This window comes from Pipra filicauda, unplaced genomic scaffold, assembly GCF_003945595.2.
Source record: "Pipra filicauda isolate LSUMZ 115617 unplaced genomic scaffold, ASM394559v2 scaffold72_size3293161_pilon, whole genome shotgun sequence".
NCBI lineage: Eukaryota > Metazoa > Chordata > Aves > Passeriformes > Pipridae > Pipra > Pipra filicauda.
Window position 1 is genome coordinate 3,174,278 of NW_024104898.1, and position 24,710 is coordinate 3,198,987.

Genomic DNA, 24,710 nt, shown 5'->3' on the forward strand with positions numbered 1-24,710 from the left:
AGAATTGACCTTTCCTTTCTTTTCCACTTAGTACGTTTAATTCTACGTGGATAATAAGAATATTTTACTCACTTGGTAAAATCTTAATTGCAGCATATTCTGTGGTATTTATGTACCATGTCAATCCTAAAGGTCTGTCTGATCTCCTAACTAGTCCTTCATATGGTTTTAAAATTTGTGATTTTATTACTTAATGATGAAGAATAGCTTGGTTTGTTTTGTGGTTTAGTTTTTTTTTAATCTTTTTTGTTATTATTTTTAAGGAGTATTGATGATTGCTTTCAGCCTGTTGAGAGCTAGGTGAAAGCGTAATAAGATGTGGAGAGAGAAGCTGTGTAGTGAGTTTCTTTTAAAATGTGCTCTTCTAACTAAAGTGCAAGAGCATCTCAACAGCTTTGGAGATATTAATCTTAGATTGAGATTTGCTGCATTTCTGCAAGATATAATGTAAAAATAAATTTGAGTATTATATGTGGGTGTGTGTGTAAGAAAGGAGGATAAGACAGCTGAGAAATGTAGGCAGTAATTAAAGTCAGAAAGTGAATAGAGACTATTATTGTTTTATACTGTGGATCCTCTGAAGGTCCTGTGCTTTGAGTCATATTTTCCTTGACTCCGCATGCACTCTGTAAGAGGGAGAGAAGAAAAGAAGACAATAAGAGAGGAAAAAGGCAATGGGACATGTAATGATTATTTTCTATGTGCTTTGGAAGGGGAGTGGGGAGTGTATATGCACACATGCATGTGTGACTGGGGTAATGTTTGAGCAGAAATTTCACATACAGTGGCTTATTTACCTATTTTAAACCTAAATGTTTCAGTGAACTTTCTGCCCTCAAAATCTACACTGCAAAAGAAAAAAAAAAAAGACTTGAGGCAGAAGAGGGACTGTTGTCTGTAGTATAGCTACTTTTGGTGGCTGTGAGGAACAGACTTACTTTTTTGGGCAAGGTAGTCAGGCATGAAAGCTTTTACCAATCTCTAGAAGCAGATGTGATCTACAGCCCTGATACTGCAGAATTTCATCTACAGATTTTGGCTTGTTTACCCAATTCATTTCTCCTAATTGAAAAAGCAGGAAAAAAATGTAAGTTACCATCTTCAGCTGTAAAACTGAAAGAGTGAAAATTACGTGAAAAGAAAATATTATCATATAAAAGCACAAATACTTGTAACTCTGAGGTGATAGTGATGCTGATAGTGTCCCCAGTACCTCCAGCTGTGTAGTTGTCTTCTGTAATAACTTAAACCATTCTTGTAAGAAATTGAAGGGCTGGCTAAAATACCTCCTGCAATTATATATAACAAAAAGGTAAGGAAGCTGGTGGCAACAAGTACAAACCAACCGTTTAAAAATGCTAATGAAGGTTAAAGTATCTGACAAGTCTGTGGCTCTGGGCCAAGGACAACTGGCTCCTTTGTCAGAAACCAATTCAGTCGTAATGGTGGTGGGGTGGAGGAGCCCGGACTCTCCTTTGCTACCGTTCAGTACCATGCTAACACTCTGCTCTAGAGCTCTGCAATCTATGAAAATTTCAATTTGTGTTGCTTTCACTAGTAACTATTAGCTATTTAATCTGATACTCATCCAACAGTGTTGTGAAAAAACTGAAAAATTATCTAACTTCGTAAATATTAACCAACTTGTTATCTAAGGAAAATTCAGTCAGGTATAATGTAATTATGTAATTTCTATCTTATTAATTAAAACTATTGTGCCATACTTCATGTTTTGCAAGGTTGTTGCTTTTAAGGAAAGTTATTTGCTTGGGAGTTTCAACTCAGACCAGTAATAAGTGGAGAATTCAATAGTGAGGGTGATCAACCACAGTAGCAGCTTACCTAAGGTTGCAGTGGATTCTCCATCACTTGGATTCTTCAAGTTCAAGATTAGAACTGTTTCTGAATGGTATCTTCTGGTTAAGCTAGTGTGTGTGAGAGATGGGGCAGTTGCTGTGAGGTTCTAGAAGGCGCTATGGGGGAAATCGATGGCTTTGTTATCAAGGTCACTATGGTTGCAAAAGGTGAAAAATCACGACCTGCACAGTGGGAGCGTAGATGAGGAAAACTTAAAGGCTATTTCTCCAGTTGCTGGAGTCCTCAAATCTTTGCTTCTTTGAGTAATACGTTCAACTCCTAGCTAAACATTTTTATACAGGTAGTTCATTTTATATGCTATGAGGACTTTACTTCAGGCTCCTCTCTTACTTCTAATGTGGTGGATAATTAAGATTATTCGTATACCTTGCTGTGAACTGTGCTGCATTTGTCTCTGCTTCACAGCAACTCTTATTCTCTCTAACTTTTTTTTTCCCGTTTAATTTTTCTTTGGAGAGTTTGGTTGTCTGGCTTACAGTGTTGATGTTATGAGTGCTTATGGTGGCATAAGGAGAAGAGGGGAGTGAAATGTGGGGAAGAAAAATCACCTTTCTCTGGGGACAGATAAACCACTGCTTTCAACAGTAGTGCTGGTTTATGCTGCTTTAAATGCAAATAGTTACACTGTAAGATGACTCAGTGCTCCAGAAGTACATCCTAAAGATGAACTAAGATGTAAAACATAAGTCCTTTGCAGAGCAGGTTAGCTCTGCAGATTTTTCCTCTGAAAAGGGAACATGTCAAGACTCTGCTACTTAAGTTCCTGTGTTTTTTCTCTAGCATCTTCTCTGTGAATCTATTCTGTTCCTACAAGTGTTGCTTGATTTAAAGTAAATGTCAGAAAGGGAAATATGTAGCTGTGAAACTACTAACATGGAATGAGTTTAATTCCTTTAAGTGACCTATCCATTCTCAGCTTTATTACTGCATGGTCACTGCTTCCTTCAGTGCTTTTAAAATTGGAGCTGAGGGAGGGGAAGCTTTGTGCACAACTTGACTTTCCTCAAAATGAATAATTTAGGGACTTGACTGGAGAAGCAGCTCTCTCTTCCATGTTTCCATTTGTCTAGCCTAGGCAGCTTACTTGAAGCTCTCTGCATGTTTTTCTTTGCTTGGCTTATGAAGTTCTTTCTCCCTTGGGCTTTATCCTCTCTCTTGCTTTCTGAAAACCAGTGTACTTGCTTCCTGAACAGCAATCTTCCTCTTGCTCAGTTTCCCCTCTCTTTTGAAGGTGCCACTAAGGAAGAGTGGGGAAAAGTGGAAGTCCCCTCAGCTTTAACATCAACACAATCACATTTCAATTCTGTAGCTTAAACCACAAACCTCTTTAGCTACAAATACCTCTGTGAGAGTATGGAAAGGAAAGAAGGGCTGAGGAGGAGGCAGGCTGATTTCTGTGGACAGTTATGACTGTCTTTCAGACTGGCTTGTTGCCATAGCAGACCTGCAGGGCTGAAGGCTGTGCTACCTGACTGAAGTAAAGAAGTAGGATCCAGTCCTGGAGCTGGTATGGATTCTGAATGAAGAAAATAAACAGATTTCCCACATAGTGGAAAATGATGTTGTGAGATTCCAGTGATGAAGATCAAAGCTTACTAAAAGTGGCCTGAGGATGGGGTAGGGATAAACTTTTGGAAAAGTAGAAGTTAAATCTTGCATTTGAGTTCCTCTCTTTTGCTACTATTTGGGGGCAGAAGCATGGTAGCATGTGGGATTGCCTTGCAGAACTAATGCAGAGATCCTTTGTTACTGATTCAACTTCTGCAGTCAGTGCCAGGATCTCTGGGCACAAGGGGGACTAACTATCTGAATATTATGTATGCAAGGTTAATGCAGCAGAAGTAAGAATGTAGAGGTATGGGGAGAACAGTGAGCTGCTGTGAACATGATCCTGAAATGGGTTGGAAGTTGCTCACTCATTTTATTTCTTACCTAATTAAAATACTTGGAGAGAGAATTGGGGAAAATTACTAGTTTGTGTGTTTGAGAGACTTGCAGTGTGGAATGTCTGATAAAATGGCCCAATATTGGCTACAGAAAGAAAGGATTGAGGATTGTTTTTTATTAAAACTCTTACGCTACAAAATCTCTAAGCTCAAGGAAATGGTATACTAAAGCAAGGTCTCAGGATTAAGCACACAGAAGGATTTTTAATTTTACTACTGTCTGATCTACACATGCTAGTGTTGTGTACTAACTATTATCATCTCTTTGAGGAACTAGAAGACAAAAAACTCCTAGAGTCTGCATGTTTTTGGTCATCCATTTGCTTGCTGTCACACTTGGCGTCTCATATTTTCATTCTGCTGCGTTTCTGAAATGTAGGAACTATGGCCATCTTCTTGAAAGAGGCATTGGAGTAGATTAATTCAGATTTGAAGAAAAAACTGATCTGATTCTTGTAGTGGTAGTGTGGTTCATAAATTGCTTTGTAATCCTAGAGTAAGCGAAGTCTGTGATTCAACTTGACTTGCCTCTATGTCCGTAGTCGGCTTCTCTGGCTGAGAAAGATTGCATTTGTGTGTCCAGCAACTAAATGGCTCCTGCTTGATTGTAGTTTTAAATATTGTAGAAGATGATGATGACTGTCCTCAGAAAATGAGAAATCAGAAAATTTAGGTTTCAGTTTTGAGCTATTTTGTTTCTGCCCTCAAGAAAGCTGATTTGGCCTCTGCAAATAAAAGCTAATGTAGAACTGTGCAGAAGTGAAAACAAACACTGTAGTGCATTCATATCTGCTGTTGACTCTTGTGCCATCACTTCTGGGTAAAGATGATCATGCAGCCTTAGCTACCAAGACCTCACAAATACAGCAGGCTGTTGTCAAGTTAAGATGATGCTTTAAAGAACCTTTCTGCTGAGAGGCTTTCAGGAGCATAGCCAAAAAACAAACAAACAAAAAAACCCCAAACCAAACAACAACAAAAAAAACCCACCAGGGAGCTAACTCTTCTGTTCTAAAAGAAGGAAAAGGACAGGAAGGACATGAGTGGTGGGATGGTGGTGGGAATACAAGTTCCATGTTTGGGTAGCCTCTGGAGGTGGTAGTGTCATCTGACCCGCTCTGCCTGAGAACACAGCTCTGAGGATGCTGCTACTGATTGTGGTGCCAGATTCTTTTTCTGCTAACTTGTGCCCTCTGATTTTGATGTCAAGAAACTGCAAGATCTTCTCCCCAAACTTTGGATAGAATAATATGATCATTCAATGTAAGTTTAACTTCAGGCATGCTGATTTTGGCCTTTTTTGTCAGCCTGTATTACCTTGGTGTTTCACATGATCAGACTGCAGTCCCTGGGTAGCATCTTGATATACCATTTTCATTTGTCTTACTACTTTTTTTGTTCATTTAAATGTTTCTCCATGTAAGACTGTAGTCTTTATGCAACATTGTTCCTGTCTTGGTTTTGACAAATCAAGTGGAATATAACACTTGGCAGGCTTCTGGATTGAATGCTGGAAAGTATAAGGTTATATGCAGGCTGTAAAACACCACACTGCATCCGACCACGTAAATGTGAACTCTACTATATATGATGTGATACTGCAAGGACATTGTTTTAGAGGTTCTGTCCTGTCATTGTGTAATGCCAAGGTGTACCTCTGCATGTACCTCCAAATCCTTTTATTTAGGATTTGGAAGGCAAACAGATGATGTCTGGAGAATGAGCTTCGCTGGCGGAACTTCTCTTGTATGCTCTGTTCTCAAATGTGTTGTAATTGTTGATGGAAACACTGGCAGTTTGCAAAGGTGCTACATATAACTGCCTTGGCAGGGACAAGGCAATATGGCAGATAATGGGACAGTGGACCTTGAGCTGCTGAGGGAGTTAATTAGCATTTGTTAAAACCAAAATAAACTACTGCCCTGAACTAGAACTGCAAAAGCAATACAGATTTGATTGCATTCTTCCCTAGCAATCTCTAAACGATAGTAGATGCAGAACCCATGAAATTGTATACTGAAGTTTTGGGGTTTGTGTGTGATGGTGTTTTTTAAATAGCTTTGTGGTGATTGCTTTTCTATCAAATAAATTTTTTAACTGGAGAACTAAGTTTGTTTACAAATTAAAATGTAAATGGGAATGCATTCAAGGTTTGTGAAGGTTAATGTGTGTGATTTATTTGTTAGTTTTTTTCTTGTTGTTGAGCTTATTGCAGGGATTGCAGTGATGGAGTAACAAACTGGTTAAGTTGCTACAGGATTTGTGAGCTCTCTGCACCTTGCACCACAGCTCTTTAAGGAGGACGACTGTTAAATAGTCATCCAATAGAAGTTGGAGGGAGCTTAACTCCCTTGAGTTGTTTTGGTATGGAAAGTGAAAAGATTTAGAGTTTTTTCTGCCTAGTGAAAATACAGGTTGTTTACAATGAAGTGTTGCTCATTCAGTCCCTGAGATTGTGGTGAAGACTACTTTTTGATTTTTTTTTTGTGAAAAAAATTTTTTTTTTAACTTGGAAACTTGAATGTTGCAATTCCATGGCTCTGTGGAACTGCCGGCTCAGTCTGCCCCTCTGCTCAGCCAGCTCTGGGACTGGACAATTGCTGGCTGGTGCAGAGTAACCAGTCAGTTATAAGCATAAAATAAAGATCCTTTTAAATGTACTTGGCTCAGTATGTCCTCAAGAACCAGCTTGACTAATTGCATTTTAAACCTCAGAAAGAGGAGCCAGAAGTCCAGCTTTGACAGATGTTCTTTGCTTTGTTTTGCTTCAGCAGCTCAGAGATGATGATAAGTCAGTTGCCCAAATGTAGGCATCTAGTGCTGCTCAAAACTTCTCAGTATTCGAGACCCTATATGGGACCAACGGGTATGATGCAGGATCTAGGGGAATCCTTCACCTCTCTGTAGCTATGGCAGGAGACAAAACACAGAATTTGTCTGTGCTGAGGGGAAGTGTAGGTACCTGTGATTAGGCATCTGAATTCCACCCTCAATCTCCTTTGCTTTTTCAGCCCTATAGATCCCTCACTGCTCCTCTACTCCGTTTGATAGTACATGATTACAATGTCCCATGGATCTGTACTGGGACCAGTACTCTTAAATATCTTTATTAATAGACATAGACAGCGAGATTGAATGCACCCTTGGCAAACCCTTGCAAGTTTGCAGGTGATGCTAAGCTGAGTGGTACAGTTGATTCAGTGGAGGGGAGGAGTGCCACCCAGAGGAACCTCAACAGGCTTGAGAAGTGAGCCTGTGTGAACTTCATGAAGTACAATGGGATTGAGTGCAAGGTCTGACACCTGAATCAGGGGAATCATCAGTATCAGTACAGGCTGGGTGAAGAATAGATCAGGAGCAGCCTTGCAGATAAGGACTTAGGGGTTCTAGTGGATGGAAGACTGGATATGAGCTGACAGTGTGCACTTGCAGCCCAGAAACCAGCCGTATCCTGGGCTGCATTAAAGGCAGAATGGCCAGCAGGTTGAGGGAGGTGATTCTGCCCCCTACTCTTTTCTCATGAGATCCTGCCATCCAGCTCTGGGGCCCGCAGTACAAGGAAGAAATGAACCTGTTAGACTGGGTCTGGAAGAGCGCTGTGAGAGTGACCTGAGAGCTGGATGACCTCTCCTGCAAAGAAAGGCTGAGAGCACTCAGATGCAGTTCAGCCTAGAGGAGAGAAGGCTCTGGAGAGACCTTATTGTGGCCCTTCAGTAATTGAAGGAGACATAAGAAAAGTGGAGAGAGACTTTTTACCAGGCCTCGTAGTGTAATAGGACAAGGGGTAATGGTTTTAAACTTAAGGAGGGCAGAATTATATTAGATAGAAGGAAGAAACTATTTGGTATGAGAATTAGTATGGCAGTGGTGAGCCATACTAAGGTGAGTGAGGTTGCTCAGAGTAGTTGCGGATGTCCATCCCCAGAAGTGTTCAAAGCCGAGTTAGATGGGGCTGTGAGCAACCTGATCTAAGTAAAAGATGTCTCTGCCCACAGCAGTGGTATTAAAACTAGATAATTCTTAGAAGTCTTTTCCAACTCAAACCATTCAATGATTCTATATTATTACAACATTTTTAGTGAAATGCTGAGTTTCTGTTCTAATAGCATAGGCCATATTTTGTTGCTAGATGTGTAGTGCTCTTCTCATCTTCAGCTTTTTAGCTTTCCCTGCTCCCACAATGTTCCTGAACTTTGCCTTTGTTCCTTCCATAATGTTTCTAGAGCTATGCCTTGCTTATCTGCCTAAAAATGCGTTTAAGCTATTCTGTTCTTTTGCTTGCTCTGTTATATGACTACATCAATAAAAGTCCTCTTCTAAAGAGCACTTCACAAAGTATATGTCTAGATTTGCAATGCACAGTAAAATCTGCTTGTATGATAACGTAATTCTCATGAGTGCTGCACTCTGTCTCCCATTAAAATTGTTGGATTCTGATCTTCTCTCCAAGAGTTTGTGAGTTATAGTTGCTTTTGAATTTTGCTGTTTGTTTTGTGGGTTTTTTTCCTGTGCCTCTGTGTAGTTGCTTGTAGTTTCTTCTGGCATTTTTGAGTGACTCATGTAATACATCCTTGACAGGAACACTTACCAGAACAGATGAAAGACATTGTAATGAAAATAACATTTTCTGGTAACAGCAGCTGCCAATCTAAATGTGTATCTGCTTCAACTGTAAGCATAAGGATTCATGAGTCCTACAGTCATCAAAGAGGAAACATCTTTCTGGGCTGGGAGAGTCTTTCATGGGACAGAAAAACTCTGCAGGTTCTCGTCCCAGGTCTGTCCACCACTGAACACAGAAACATTAGAACCTTGTACCCCATGAACACAAGTTTGCACCACATTTTCAGACTATCTTACTTGACTACAGGAGTTTGATTTTATTTATTTATGTCTCTAAAAGATAATGCTAAATTCTGTAGTATGCTGAAATATTAGGCTTTACTTTATTCCCTTTATTTTGGGACTGTATACCATGCAAGTTGATTTATATCTTAAAAATGCTTGCTTTGACATCTGTCTCTGAATGCCGAATACTTTGTCTTGATCCAGAAAATTATAGGGGCCAAAGGAAATTTTTCTCGTTGAAATGCACCTTGGAAAAACAAAAATTTCAGTGTTCGGAAAACTGGTTATTTTCAAAGCACCAATGAAGGATCCCAGGACAGAGCTGGAGCGTTTGGTCCTGGAGTGGAAAACCCTTGTGGTCACAGCTGAATTCTCCTGCCTGCTCAGACAGTTTACATATTTGGAATGATTTTTGAAGCAGTAAGTCAGCTGAAGTGGAGCTGCCTGCGCAGAAGCACTGAGAAACAGGAATGTGCCTTAAATCAGTTTTGAGTTTGTTCTTTAAAATGCCTTATCTGAGACTCTGGGGAGAAACATTCTGCATTTTCAAACCTTTAGGAGATGCATATGCTTATTCTCTTGTCCTCAATCCAGAAAGAACAGGTTTTAAGAGTGGGGGAGGGGTGATGGCAGTGATAAGTGCCCTGTGCTATTATAGGCTGCCATGGGACTGAGCCCAGCCAAATCTTCCTTTTGAAGCTGTGCAGGTGTGTAGAAGAGAAAGAAAAATGCATGAGGGCAGGCAGGCCAGGATGATGGACCATGTGGTCCGGTGGTTATTTTCAGCTGAGAGAGAGAGGAATGCTGACATTCAGCCTCTGGTTTAAAACAAACAGAAAGAACAACAGCAACAAACACCACCAAAAGAAAAATAGTCAAGAGGAAAGAAATCAAGCTCCACCCAGGTATTTTTATACATACTCTTGTCTTTGACAACAGTGGTGTTTGCTCTTTCAGGATGCTCTCTAAATTATCTGAAATACTGTTTTGAAGCTGCTCAGGCAGAGGATGAACTGCAATGGGGGGAATACTGTGTGTTTTGAGAAGTTATTGAAAGCCCAATGTTACTGTTCAGTACTGGAAGTCTGCCATCAGTCTGGGCTGAGAGGCTCTGATGAGTGAGGGAGAGGAGTGTCTCTCCTGTGCATTGATCAAATGTAGGTGTCTGATGAGAGCTTGCTCTTGCAGCTTTGAGTTCAGAAGGTTGATATCATGAAACTTGAAGCAGTTGCAGAATAGGAGGGTATCCATGCATAGACAGCTGGTAGAACACAGTTCTCAAGATTTGCCTTTATCAAAGTCCTGAGACTTTTTGTTTATCTTGAAGGATTTATTGTAAAGTACTAGGCTGCTGCAGCCTAAGAGAAAGAACAGCTGGCAGGTGTCATCAGGGAGTTTCTCCCTGAATCTGGTAGCTACTTTGAGGGAGCTCATTTGTTGCTGTTTCCCTATCAGGAAGAACGCTGAAAGGTTTCTTTTTCTGGTGCTCTTGAGCTGCTGAAGCCACTGGTTCATTAGTAACCAAGGAGCAAAAGCATTTACAGTTTGAAAAGCTCGTAGAAGCTGGTAATAGCCTTCCCTCTGAAAGAAAAGTTGGTTTGATCCTGTTTGTTTTTCATGAAGGGTGAGGAATTTGTGCAGAGTGATCCAACTGCCAATGAAGTATCTTGTAAAATATGACTTGGGAAGCAAAATTAATGTTATATCATCTGATCACTCAAGCAGCCCTACAGAAGGGACCAAGAATAATGACTTTACCTCAGAGGGTCACTTAGTGCTGTGTAATGTCAGATAACTACATTAAACTCAATACTGGGCAGCATAATATGGGAAGAGAATTTGATAAATACAGAAATCTGGGGAATTTCAGATGCCCTAAAGTGTGATCTTATTTTATGATCTCTGGAAAAGGTATGACTTGGGTATGTTTAATGATGTCTTTTGAACTATCTATAATAGAGACAGCAGTGTAATTTTTGATGTACCTCCTTCTCCTTTGGCATACCTGCAGTACATGAAGGAGAGTAACTGGACTGTCAGATGTTGCCTATAATGGATTTAGGTTCACTTATTACATAGAAGTTGAACTAAGCAGTTATAATACTGGGTTGAATATCTTCTCTTGGATTGGAGTGAGGGCTGAACAATAAACCCTGCTTCCATACTAACGTGTTTTCAAAAAACATTGTACTTGAAGGACTAATCTTCAGTAGGATTGCTTTGTCATGTGGTAAACAGTGGGTCAAAGGACTCTGTTAGTGTCAGTTGGTGTTGGGTATTTTGGCTTAGTGTTGAGTTTGCGTTTTTTTTTTCTGCAGCAATTAAGGAAATGTAACCAACCCTACAAACTGGTGATTGTAGCAGCAACATTTGTAGAAATTTTTTTATGATTTTGTAGTAACTCTAGAGAAATTGGATCTTGGCTGATTGGCAAGATGCTACTACTACCTCCCTGAGCTTTCATATTTACTTCAAGTTAGAAGTGGATAAATGTGATGACTAATTCCAGGGGAAGATGAGTTTGTTCTGTCAATAGCTAGTCCTGTTGCAGTGTTGTGCTGTGCTACAGCCCCTGTTTTTAAACTTCTGCTTATAGAGGGCTGTTGTGGCAAGCTGAAACATCTTGTTTGGTGGGAAAGCACTATCAGGAGGGTGACTGTATTAATTTATTTATTTATAAATTATATTATATATTATTATATGTTATTATATATTATTAAATTATTTATAAATAAATTAATTTATTTAAAAACCTGAAAATAATTCTTTCTTGGACAGGAGGAATCTCATCTCAATAAATGAAAGATGCTATTGGGTCCCAGCAGATTGTTGTGGGGTAGCCATGTTGTGTTTTGCCCCATTTGGGCTGTGATTTGAGGACAAAACTGTAAATTCCAGCTTATGTCCATGCTATGAATTGAATAAACAATTCAATTAGCTCACTGCTGTGTTGGCTTTTATTGATGGAAACCTATATCTTATGTTACATAACAGATGATTTAAAAGATCTATCTTATACAGGAAAGAATGTTAAGTCGGAATGAGCATAAATCTGGTAATGTATAATCTTCACCTATCTTGGACTTAGTTGCTGTGCTGATCCTGAGCAGAATAGCCTTGAAATAATGTTGCATTGGACTTTCCAAAAAAAGCAGTGAAATTTAAAAGTAACTTGCTGGTGCTTCTGAGATAAAAGGCAGGAAATATAATCTGAATCCTCTTCTCACAAGGTAGGTATGTCATAGTTACTATCCAAGGGAAGAATACCAAGGCCGTGCCAAGTTGGTTATCTTTTGCTTTTGAACACTATGATTAGCAATTTGGAGGTCCCAGTGGTTCTAAGATTACATTGCAGAATATGCTGAGTTGGAAGGGACCCACAAGGATCATCAAGTCCAACTCCTGGCCCTGCACAGGACCATCCCCAAGAGTCATACCATGTGCCTGAGAGCATTGTCCAAACGCTTCTTGAACTCTGTCAGGCTTGGTGCTGTGACCACTTCCTTGGGGAGCCTGTTCAGTGCCCAACCACCCTCTGGGTGAAAAACCTCTTTCTTATATCCAACCCAAACCTCTCCTGACACAACTTCAGGCCATTCCCTCAGGTCCTGTCACTGGTCACCACAGAGAAGAGATCAGTGCCTGCCCCTCCTGTTCCCCTCAGGAGGAAGTTGTAGACTGCAATGAGGTCTCCCCTCAGTCTCCTCTTCTCCAAGCTGAACAGACCAAGTGACCTCAGCTGCTCCTCATACGGCTTCCCCTCAATGCCCTTCACCATCTTTGCTGTCCTCCTTTGGATGCTCTCTAAGAGCTTAATATCTTTCTTGTATTGTGGTGCCCAAAACTGCACACAATATTCGAGGCGAGGCTGCCCCAGTGCAGAGCAGAGTGGGACAATCCCCTCCCTCAACTGGCTGGTGATGCTTTGCCTGATGCCCCCCCGGACATGGTTGGCCCTCCTGGCTGCCAGGGCACTGCTGACTCATATTCAACTTGATGTGAGCCTTTAATGGCAAGGTGAAGTCTTGCTTGCTATTCTGAAATATTAGAAGCATGAAAATATTGTAACATAAGTGTTCCCATTTAAAAACAGACAAAGACAAAAGAAATACAAATGTAAGGAGGAATTTCTCACTCTATTGCATGTGAGACCTTATATGTGATGATGGGAGAAGAGGAAAGAAGATAACCCCAGGAGTCACCAGCTGCTTATGAAGCTCTGAGAACTCCTCCTTCCACTTTGATGCTGTTTCATGGTGTATTTTTCCTGCAGACTTATATTTTGTGTGCTCAGATTTCACTGTATTAGATTATTGCTTTTGTGGCATTGAGCACCTTGGATCTGTATGGATGTTGTTTTTGTTTCAGCAGAAATTGTTTCAAAGATGTTGAAAAGTGATTAAAATGCTTCGTTTTACAGTAGGTGCTATGAAGACAAATGATGGCTATGGAAAGGGGCTTTCCTATGAAGTTTTTAATGGTTTGTAAGGAATTGAATCTTCAGACTGTTCAATGTGCTAATTTAGAGTGTGCTCTCTAGAGATTAATTACACTTAATTGTATACTTACACTGAGAGACTCCCAGGCTCTCCTCTTGCCCATCCTAATTTTTCTCCGTCTGTTTTAAGCTCCTTTGGCTGCACCATTACTCACCTCCCTAATGTCCTTCACCCATTCATGCCTTTTGACTCTTCCACCTTAACCAATCAGCCGTGCTTCTATCTTCTCCTCCACTATCCTTCTGTGATATATTTTCACCACAGCAAAACTACTACTGTTTTTCCTCCTGTGGTTGAGTATGACTAGGAAAAAATCCCCAAACAAAGCCACAACTACATGCTTTTAGCAACAAAAATATAGTTCTGAGTTGAATAAAGCTATGTTTTTTCCATTTGCTTGAAATTTTGGGTGCTGACCAATTAACCTTTGGCTTTTATATGTTCCTTTAGAACTTTGTTTTGGAAGGAATTAAATAACTTTTCAAGAAAATACAGTATCTCTTATTTGAGTAACTGCTCAGATGGTAAATCTATGGTACTGTGTAACTTGTGATTCTCATTCATGTGGGCCAAAAGCCCTTGGAAATAGAGATTAACATATATTAAAAGCAAGTTTAAGTCAATTTGTCTGGTAAGAAAGCATGGTATTTAGCTGAACCAGAGTGAACTGTTGCATAGAGAGAACAAATTATGTGGTCTTGGAATTTATATTTGATTGTCTTATTGCAACTATAGATAACAGAAAACTGTCTACCAAATTCGTCTTATCCACAGAAAGGCATGTCTAATTATTTTACTCTTATAGGTTGCTAATCTTCCTGTTAGAGTTTCTTCTCACATTATGAAAAACCAATATAAGTAGAATGTTTTTACTTTTTCATTAAATGAAGGGATAGAGGCTTGCTTTTTCCTCAGCTGTAATTAAAGCTGGTTATTCCTGCATTTGTGAAGGCAATAGATGAAAGCTTGATTTAGCAAAAGATACTTTAAGGCTTGCTGACTCCAAAAGAGCAAATTTTCTTAATGCAAGCAGTTTTAGGGTATTGTCAGGATGTTTTAAAAGATAGAGTCTCGTTTCTAAATGAAATTCTGTATGCATCTTTGTCTTGTAATGATTTTAAAAGCTGGATTTGGATTAACTTGATGTAGTAGTCATCAACATACTTGATCAATAGTTACTTTTTGGGAAGATGTGTGACATTTCGTGACTTCTGAAATTATTCTGAATCGTAATTTAAGAGTTCATCCAGAAAATGTCCTTCTCATTCCTTTATTAGTGTTAACCTGGTGATGAGAGGATAGTGAAACAGTCCTGTGTAACTTCAATAACCACCTTTGTAAGATGAAGACCTTTAAATGATTCTATGGTTCTAAATTACATATAACCTGAAAGTCACTTTTTAAAGACTGCCTGAGAGAAGCTACACTTTGAAAGCTGTTCTTCTCCCTGTACTCTGGTCATTTATCCTTTTTCAGCCTATGTGGATCTGTAAATGGCATTTTAGTTTTAATTACTGATTATCTGTTTCTCTACACACACCTGTCGACCTAATTTAGGTGATGTTTTCTTTCCCCTTCAGGTATGTTGAGCATAGATGACTACATTAGAAGTTTGTGTTTCCATAGGCACATGGAGTTAAAATTCAGTGGAATCCGTTCATTTTATGATAGGGACTTTAGCCCAGACAGACTTTGCAGCATTTATTGGCATAGATCAGATTATTAAAATCAGGCACACAGGGTCAGAGTTTCCGAGATCCACAGATTTGTACTTGTTTTGACTTCGGGGAGAGCTGGCTAAATTCTAAATTATGGCCACAAGGCCCTAGCTACAGGTAAGTTTTAGGTAGTTATCCTTGAAGCACAACACAGATATCTACTAAGTGTTCTATTTGTCACATGTACATGAGCATATTTGTAAGTAAATCTGGTGGCTTAATCCAGGCAAAAGCATTATGCATATGGTGTTTGGTTTTTTTTCTTTTCTAAGACTTTTTTAATTGGAAGGATATAAATGAAGAGGACTCGAGGTGGCTGTAGTCCAAAAATATCAGTTCTACTTCTGTTCTTTTATACCAAGGTGATTCCACCAGTGTCTAAATTTTGGTCACATTGGTTGTAGAGGACAGCATTTGGTTTAGCTTTCCTGAAGTGCAAGATAGTTTTAAAATTACTTCTTCATTTAAAAATAATTCTTCCTGTGCCCTGGTTTTATTCTAGCCATCTGAGAAGGGTTTAGAAGCACAAGCGGAAAATAAAAATTAGCCGTTGAAGGTGAGAGGGTAAAACTGCAAGGATTATTTACTCTTGTGCTTCACTAAATAAACTGATGGACATCTGGGATTAAACGAATGTACCCTCACTCAGTGTTAGAGTGTTGTACCACTACGTTCATGCTGTTGATTGTATGTCTGAGACATCCATGCTGGGCCTTTCTCTGGAAAAAGAAGGCTGAGGTAGCTGCACTGTTAATCACTTACAGCCTGCTAATGCTGTACATTACATTTGTAATTCAGTTTATACGAATGTGAAGAGAGAAGGACTGATGTTTCTACTTAAATGCAGTGAGTAAACTGGATCTCTGTGAGGCAGGTGGGACATGTGCTAGGGTTGAGTGAGCAGCCAGCGCTGAGTTAGCTGCTCATTCTAATAACAGCTAATTTCCTTTGTCCTCAGTGGAAGTTTGTACATACTTTTCCCCTGCCCCCTCACTATTTGGTTTAGCTGATGGTGGAACCTGCAGCCTGTTAAAATGTGCAAAAAGGAGGTCCCTGTTCTTTCTGCAGTTTCAGGAAAAATATGCTGGATGCAGGGAAAAGCTGCTCATGAAAGAAAAGATGAGTTGGAAAAGCTTTCATCCGCATTCTGGAAGCATACTTGAGGAATATCCGCTGAATACAGTGAACTAATTTGGTTTCATTTATGGGAAAGCAGAAATACTGCTGTTGGAAAGAAAATCTCTACTAATAAAGGGCTTACTGCTGTCCCTATCTTTTCTTGAGATAAAAAAATCACATAGTTGGGGCATGTTCAAGAGAGCAAGGCTAGCTCAGTTTGGGTTTCAGCAAGGATATAGATATATGAGGATATAGTTTGTGGGTTTTTCAGTTCCTCGTGGTACAAATGGAAAGGGATTTCTATACAAATAGAAAGGGATGAGAAGCAATGCTGTTTTGTCTTTTTGTAGTCATTTTCACACTCACCTACTCAGTCTACATGAAAAGCCATATGGCTTAAATTCCTGCAATGTCTGAGACTCATGGTTTTTCTTTCAGAGTTCAGATGGGTCTCTATCTGAAGTTATGCAGAAGTGGAAGGAGTATCAGCTCCAATGCCAAAAATACTTATATGAGACACCCCCTATTGTTTCAGGTAAGCTAATTTGGTCAGGATAGGATATATTAGTTTTTAAAATGCTTGATAACAGTAGCAAGGTAGTGATTATGAGCTTGAAAATACTTCTTGAGCTTACTTTCTGGTCCATTGCCTTTTTATCCCATTTGCTTCTGCCTGCTCTCTGTGGGACTCTTCCCTCTGCTGAGGAAGCATTTCATAGAAAAATTTCATTGTAAAGATGTTTGTCCTTAGGTCCAGAGTGTTTTGCAGTGGCAAGTGGTGGCTGTAGCACATCAAGAGCCCACTAATGTAATACCCCTGTAACTTTTATAGGGGTCGAGGTATTAGAAAATCTGGAACCCTGCTGTTCCTATTGAACTAGGAGTTTGTGGGTTGTAAAGCTGGTATAAATTATTTTGAGCATTGTAAAATGCTGAAATGGCTTTGGAAAAAAACAAGTGGCTTAAGAAAATGAGAAAGCAGCCCAAACACTATGACAAGCTACAATAATGTGCTGAGAACATCTGTGCCAGCATCGTGCTGTTTGGAGGACACTGGTGCCTTGTCAGTGATACTCACAACTGGACACCATGCAGCCTCTCCTATGCTTCAGTGCATTTGTGACACACTCAAGAAAGATAAGATGGGTCTAAAGTTGTGTCTGTAAAGAATTACTTAAAAACTGTCAATATTCCTTGTCTTAACTGTGTTATTATGGCAGAATGAGAGCAGGAGCTGATGACAGCAATGGCAGGGACACATTCATCTCCCTCTGCTCCATTATCCTGTTGAGCAGTTGAGTGTTGCCCTCTAAGAATGACAGTTTAATAAATCTGAAGTTGAAATATTATCATGTTGATTAAGCTGTAGTGCAAAGTTATGGTTGTGTGTGTGTATTTCATTGATGGATCTATATATTAGGCTAGACTTTCCAACTGCAGGATTGTGAACCATTCTGGGGAATTTATTTAGTGTTCTTAGCAAAAATTATTTTAATTAAACTGAGACACATAAGTGTGTAAAAGAGAAAAGATGGTAATGGATTAGTATTAATTTATCTTTCTTGTCTATTGATTTAGACTAAGACCCTAATCTGCTCTTATTTCCTGTGTGGGAATAAACTCTCAGAAAACTAAATGTCATTTAATTGCACATCAAAGCTTAAATGCATAATGCTGTTATGGCTTAAATGCATGTGTCTGTATTTTCTTTTATACTTTGCTCTTTAGTCTTTTCCTTCTTGCAGTGTTAATACAAGTCAGTGGTACAACCCTCCCTTCTTTTTCTCTGCAGAAGGCAAGTTTTGCAACAGAACATTTGATGACTATGCCTGCTGGCCAGATGGACTGCCTGGCACCTATGTGAATGTCAGCTGCCCCTGGTATCTTCCCTGGGCTAATGCAGGTAAGAGCCTTTCCTTTTAGGCAGAACTTTAAACTAACACTGTTTTCCTTGCGCAGTCTTAGCAGGGATAAGACTGGCTTAAATGGCTGTGAGTGCAGGCAGTTTTCTGTAACATAAAAGTAGGAATGGGGACTAATATGATACACTCTATCCCTGTTTAGCCAGAAAAAATGAAAATGAGAGAAGAGATGGTTCTTAAAGGTTGCATTTAGTTTGGATTTTTTTTTTCTCTCATCTGGTTTTGCTGCTTGAGTAGTATTTTATTAATAGTAGCTATTAATAAAATAGCTCTGTGGTGCTTGTTGAAGGTTATCTCACCATGATAATGGCTGAGATGGAAATGGAAAACCGAGATAAAAGTAACAAAGCTAACTGGTAGGTCATCCTGTAGTAAATACAGACAAACAGGTCTAAAGTTAAAGTGTTTCATGCTACTTCCTGAGCACAAACTTATTTCTCAGAATGCTGCGAGATGAAGGCACTGTCAGTGGTTGCAGAGACTTTTTCTCTATGAAGGACTGAATGTTGCCTTTAGATTTTACACCCTTATGTACATGTATACTTGAAGGCGACGTGTACTATTTTACTTTGTCTAGTATTCTATCTTTGAAACCAGTGACTTGTATAGCTTCTTCTTTGTAAGCACCCTTCCATGTTTTGAAGTCTAAATGAAACAGGTTTTTTAGCTAGCTACCTTGGTGAGGAGAATTGGCTTTGGACAGAGGATATTGGTTAATGAGTATGTATAAATCTGACTGATGGACATAAAAATGGTGTAAGTGTGGAGAACATGTAAGTGTTGGTATAAAAGGACCTCAGGAATGACAAAGAAAAGGGATGGGATGGTCTAGTCAGAGATTACTTAGATGTGTTGGGTAATGTGGGACCTGGGTGTAATACAAGTGGTATGAAATAAGGGGTGGAGATTGTTTTGGGTCTGGCTGTGTTGAAGGCAACTTCCTTTGCAGCAGCCCATTTTACAGCTGGAAGTGTTGATAATGCACCTGTGGCTGTTGCTGAACCCTCATCTGACCAAAGGAATATTCCCTACCACAGGATATTGTGGCTGGTAATAAAAGCTCAAGGAGAGGGGGAAGAAAAGGGTAGAGGCATTCAATGGTGGTGTTTTGTCTTCCCAAGTAATGGTTTTACATGCTGAGGCCCTGCTTTTCAAGAAGCACCTGGGCATCTGCCTGCAGATGGGAAGCAGTGAATAAAGTCCTTGTTTTGCTGAAGGGTTGGTGGTATGTGCAGGTGGAAATCCCCACACTAATATGAGAATATCGTCACGAAAAAGGTTAAAAATTTACACACACAGTAATACTGCACCCCTTATCTTTCACTGCTAACCATGAAAGATTCTCCATAGAGGAGAATGTGGCAACATCCAGTCCCAGCTTTTCCCACTACCTCTCCCAGTTACTTATTTATCTTGACCAATAAGATTTTTCCATCTTACTTTCTCCCCCATCCTGTTGAGGAGGAAAAGCGGCTGGATGGGTGTTTGGCAGCCAACCAAAGCGAATTCATTGTTTCCACCATGGTAGCTCCAGGAGCTGTGAAGAAATCTCTTCTCTGGTGCCTGCAGCATCTCCTCACTTTCACCTTCTGACCAGAGTGCTTGTAGGGCTGTTTCTCACACCTCTTTTCTCACCCCTCACTGCCAGGCAGTGTTTGGCTCTTCCTTGCATATGTTTTCCCTGAGGTGGCACCATCGTGGCTGAGGTGCTCAGCCATGCCCTGCAGTGGGTCTTTGGAACCGGTCACGTCCAGCATGGGACAGCTCCAGCCTCTCCTTGCAGAGGCCACCCTCAATTACCTCTTCAGCCTTGCCTGCTTTCTAAGTGACCTCAGAAGTTGAAATGCTGTTTGGTAATCCTCTTCAGATTACTATTAAAGATGTTATGCTTTTAGAATGGGTAAACAAGCTTTTACAAATGTATTAAATTAATATTTACCTTATAATTCATTAACATAAAATGATTGGATGCTGCAGAATTTCTTTCCAATAGTGCTATTCTTTCTGGATACCTAAAACTCTTCACAGAATTTAACTTTCCTTTTAACCTGTTTACTTTCAAATTTTAAGACCCTGGACACAGTTATTTGACTTCCAACTGCTCTTGAAACATCACTGCTGGAAAGAACCAAGGTTGAACACAGTACTGCAGATTAATAAATTATTGGAATGTGCAATATCTTTCATACTTTTGGAAATAAGATTTTTTTTTTTAAATTAATTATCCTGAAAACAGTGTTTATTTCAGTGAAAAGAATAGCAGCATTTTGTAAACTCCTTGCTAGGGAGGATTGTGAAATACTTTAGAAATTCATTCAACTTATGGATGTGTTCCCTTGTTGTGTGTATTGTGCATAAACCTCAACCTCTGTTTTATCAGCGAGAAATAAGAATGGAACAAGGAGGCCTTTCATTGTCTAATATAAAACAAGAAGTTTGTATTGGTGCCAGCTATGCAATTTAGGAGCCTGAATTACCTGATAGTACTCTGTGACATATTGTGGAGTTGTGTTTGAAGTGAATGCTAATGAGCTGCCATGATGAAGAGGTAATGTCTTTATAATGGAAGATCTAGAGCAAGAGGAAATTGAACACCCTGTGCTTTAAAGTGGCCACTAAAGCATGCTTATTACTTGTTCTTGCTTAGCCCCCGACTTGGAATTTGAAATAGATTCTAGCACTGCAGGGTTTCCATATCATCACCTAATGAAAACAGAGAAAATGAAAAGATGAGACCTTGTTTGGGGAGCACCTTCAAAACCTGTTCAGTGAAGGTCATCATTAAGTATGAAGTGCTTTGGCCAAGTGTACTCATTTAAGACTGTTCCTTTGATTAAGAGTCAGGTTTTCATAAAACCCTTGCTGGGGGACTTCATGTCATATCCCCAGAAGTCCTCTGGGGATTGAATTGAGTGACTTGAAACTGAGTGCTGTTTATGATGGGGTACTGAAAAGGAGGAAGCATTGAGTGCAAGTCCCCATGATTTGACCACTTCTGTAAAAAAAGTGTAGAAGAGCTGGAAGCAGGGAAAGGTGACCCAGGAAGCATATAGAGACACTGATCGTTCAAAGATAGCATTAGGAAAGCCAGAGCCCACCCAGAATCTGACAAGTGATGTGAAGAGCAACAAGAAGGGTTTCTAAACAGGTATGAGACAAAATTTGGATCCACTGCTGAGTGGGGCAGGAGGATCTTGTGGCAAAGGTTGGGGAAATGACTGAAGTATTCACTGCCTTCTTTATCTTTACCTTACCAGTAAAACTTGCCTGTAGCAATCCCAGGTCACTGAGGTCAGTGGTGAAGTCAGGAGCAATGAAGACTTATTCTTACTGGATGAGGCTTAGAATATGGAATACTTTAACAGGACATATACATGTCCACAGGACTTGGTGAGACATACTAACAAGTGCTGAATGAGCTGATTGATGCCAGTGTGAGGCCACTCTTTATTATCTTGGAAATGTCATAGCAGTTGAGAAAGATTCCTGCAATTGTCACCAGTCTCTTCAAAAAGTGCAAGGAGACAAGTCTGTGAACCTACGGAAGATTTGCTTCTGTCAGTCCCCAGGCAGGTTAATGGAGCAAATAATCCTGGAAACTGTTTGCAAGCACATCGAGGACAAGAAGGTGATTGGGAGTAGTCAGCATGGATTTATGAAGGTGAAATCATGCTTGATAAACCTGATGAGATGACTAGACTGGTAGATAAGGGAAGAGCAATGGATGTGTTTATCTTGACTTAAGTAAGGTTTTTGACAAAGGTTCCCATAACATCCTCATGGCTAAACTGATGAAGTTTAGGTTAGACAAAAGAACAATGAGATGAACTGAAAACTGCCTGAGCTGATGGCCATATGCGGTTGTGGTCAGCAGAAAAAGTCCAGTTGGAAATCAGTACCCTAGTGGTGTACCCCACAGCTTGGTAGTAGTTGTATTAGGAAGAGCATCCCTGGCAGCTCAAGAGGGTGATCCTTCCCCTCTGCTCTGTAGGGCGTGACACATCAGGAGTGCTTTGTCTGGTTCCGGGCTCCCCAGTGTAAGAGAGATGTGGGCATACTGCAGCAAGTCCAGCAAATGATCATGAAGATTAGTAAGGGATGGGAGTGTCTCTCTTATGAGACTTTGGGAGCTGGTATTCTTCAGCCTGGTGAGGAGAAGCCTTTTGGGAAAATCTTGTCAAGGTGTATGTTTACAAACCGAAATGCAGGAAATTTCCTTTTAAGATAATTATTTTACTGTGAGGTTGGTCAAACACCTCAGACAGGTGATCTGGAGAGGTTTTGGAGTCTGTCCTTGAAGAAGATGATGACAGTCTGACTGGACATAGATGTGAGCAACTTGCCCTCGTTCACCCTGCTTTGAGCAGGATATTGTATTAGGAAATCTCCAGAGTCCCTGTCTGTTGTCTATTTTGTGCTTGTCTGTTATCATCTTATTAAAAAAATATATTAACTCTTGGTAACTAGTTACTGTCAGGTGTTACAAATTTCTCTATGTGTCAGCTAGAATATGAGACGAGGAAAAGAATTTGTATGGTAAATGTTTGAAAAGCTGGAGTGTTCCTTGGTGAATTACAGGTTTTGCAAACTCGATACTTTAATATCTCTTACTCTGTGTACCACTCTTGTCCCAGTGGCTGTCAGTCTTGATCCTGCCCTTCTGCACATCTTAACAGCAGATGTGGCTCAGCATGTTGCCTAGCAAAGGGGCAAGCTGAAAATGTGAAGAACTTTTTACCTGCTGAGCAGGTATGTGCTGTGTCACTAGTCCAACTGCACATGACGTTAGTAGGTTCTTGTTTCTACTTGCTGCCACAGAGGTGCTCGCCGAGGTGTAACTTTCTTCTTGCTCATTTAATGGGGCAGCTTCTGAATCCCTGCCTGCGTTGTGGGCACAGTTCAGCAGTAATGCTTTCTCCAGGTCTTTGAATTGCTCGTTTATCTCCAGGTACGAGAGCAATTGCAGGGAGATGGGAATCTGTTCACTGAAAAACTTGGGAGTTAAACTGGTGTTCAGTGCTGTATGCCTGTTCAGGCTTGTGTGTATACAGACACTCAAGACCAGCCTTTCACAAGACGAATCCATGGAGGATGGGCCTGCAGGTCTTCTGTGCTAAGCAATGCGTGCACTTGCAAGGTTTTTTTCTTACAGGACCACTTGCCTTATGATTGCTACATTCATCTGTCCTTTTTGAAAGTGCTGCTTGCTAAGGCAGCCTATAAAGTACAGTAGAGACCATCAATACTGTCCTAGTCTTATCAGATCTTTTTAGAAACGCTGAGACTGCGACTTCTTTTTGTTGTAGTATTACATAGCAGGTGTATCAGCATCCCTGCCAGACTCAGTACTGGTGTGCTGTCTGCAAGGATGGACTCCAAGGGCTGGGAATATGTTTGTGATAATTGAATAGAAGAAAGATCACAACATTAGACCCAGATGTTATGCTTAAAACCATGTATCCCTGTACTGCTTGTGACGGCAAGTAAATTAAGCCTCATGTGCTTCAAGTGTATTGGTGCTTATATTATTTTCTTAACAGGAAACTGTGAAATAAGAATTCACAACTAAGAATAAGAGTTCATAAAGTCACCTGTGTCCCTTAAGTGCCATATAAAATACCTTTGTGCCTGTGGTGAGGAAGCCATTTGGGACAGTGAGAAGCAGTGTCATTGGGGCAAATGGAAGGTGGAAGGGAATCTAATTCTGGTCAAAGCAAGCACTCTGATCAGGGCTCTGTAGTGAAATTCTTAAGTTTTCTCTTTGAGAAGTCTTCTTGGTTTTTGAAGTATTGTTTTGAAACGCTTTGAAAATATGAAGCGAAATGTCTGGACTATCAGAACACGCACATGCTTGACTTATGCCCTGCTTTGCTTCCTTACCCCCCAAAAGCCCCCAAAACCAAAGCAAAGCTTTTGCTTATAAATCTTTGAAATAGCAAACTACAGAAGTTTCAAACCCATACGAGCAATTTTATTCCAGTTCTCTTTGGCTTTCATTTGTTCTTATGCAACTCCCACTGTGGGCAGGTCTTTACAGGGAGATACTGAGTAGCAGGAGGGAGGTTATTGTTAAATGAATTGTTCTGCAAAGTTGCCAGCACACATCTTGGACCGCAGCCAAAGCTTGTTGAAGGCAAATGTCACTTACTTGTAGCTGACAGAGTTGAAGCTTTTGCTCCCCTATGTGAAGCCTACTTAGGTTATAGTAGCATTGAAGTTACACCAGGTAAAGTTGGCACACCTTGCTATCCACATTGTAACCAGTGAGATTATGGCAAGTTCTAGAGACGCAGATGTCTCAAAGTTCAGTCAGTGCAGAAACTCCAAGGGGAGCAGTATTCCTTTAAGGGATGGTGGGCACCTTGCCTCACTGTCACTGGCTGTGTGCTTTTTCTTGTTACCTTCTTATAATTGAAGGCTGGCTGCCAGTAACACCATGTGGATTTGGAAACTGTGGAGCTGCGCAATTCATCTTGCAATTATGCCTCCTCTGGGGTTCTGATATTTTATTGTTTAATAGCACTAAATCCTTTTTAATTAAAAAACCTTCCAGAGGTAGTAGTTTCAGACAAGAGTTATGTGAACAGTAGCCACATCAGTTGCTCCTATATGCACCGAGCAGCACAGAGTCTGGCTGCAGACTTGCATCAACCCATGTTGATGTTACTGGGATCTCCACTCAAAATCTTCTAAAATCTTTGAATGCTTTTTTCTCAGCTTAGGGCCTGTCTATAGTTTTGAGGTGTCTGACACCTGAATTGGCTTGACTGCTGATCTGTA

The 24,710-nt window shown here is 40.2% G+C and overlaps 1 protein-coding gene across 2 annotated transcripts in view; it reads left to right on the forward strand.

Annotated features, from left to right (window-relative positions):
- Positions 1-24,710, forward strand: part of GLP1R (glucagon like peptide 1 receptor) — a 91,223-nt gene that overhangs the window by 12,867 nt on the left and 53,646 nt on the right. For both annotated transcript variants that reach the window (XM_027735125.2, XM_039389476.1), the window contains exons 2-3: positions 16,447-16,543; positions 17,801-17,911. In XM_027735125.2, the coding sequence (XP_027590926.1) occupies positions 16,447-16,543; positions 17,801-17,911 (208 nt within the window). The remainder of the gene's footprint in view (positions 1-16,446; positions 16,544-17,800; positions 17,912-24,710) is intronic.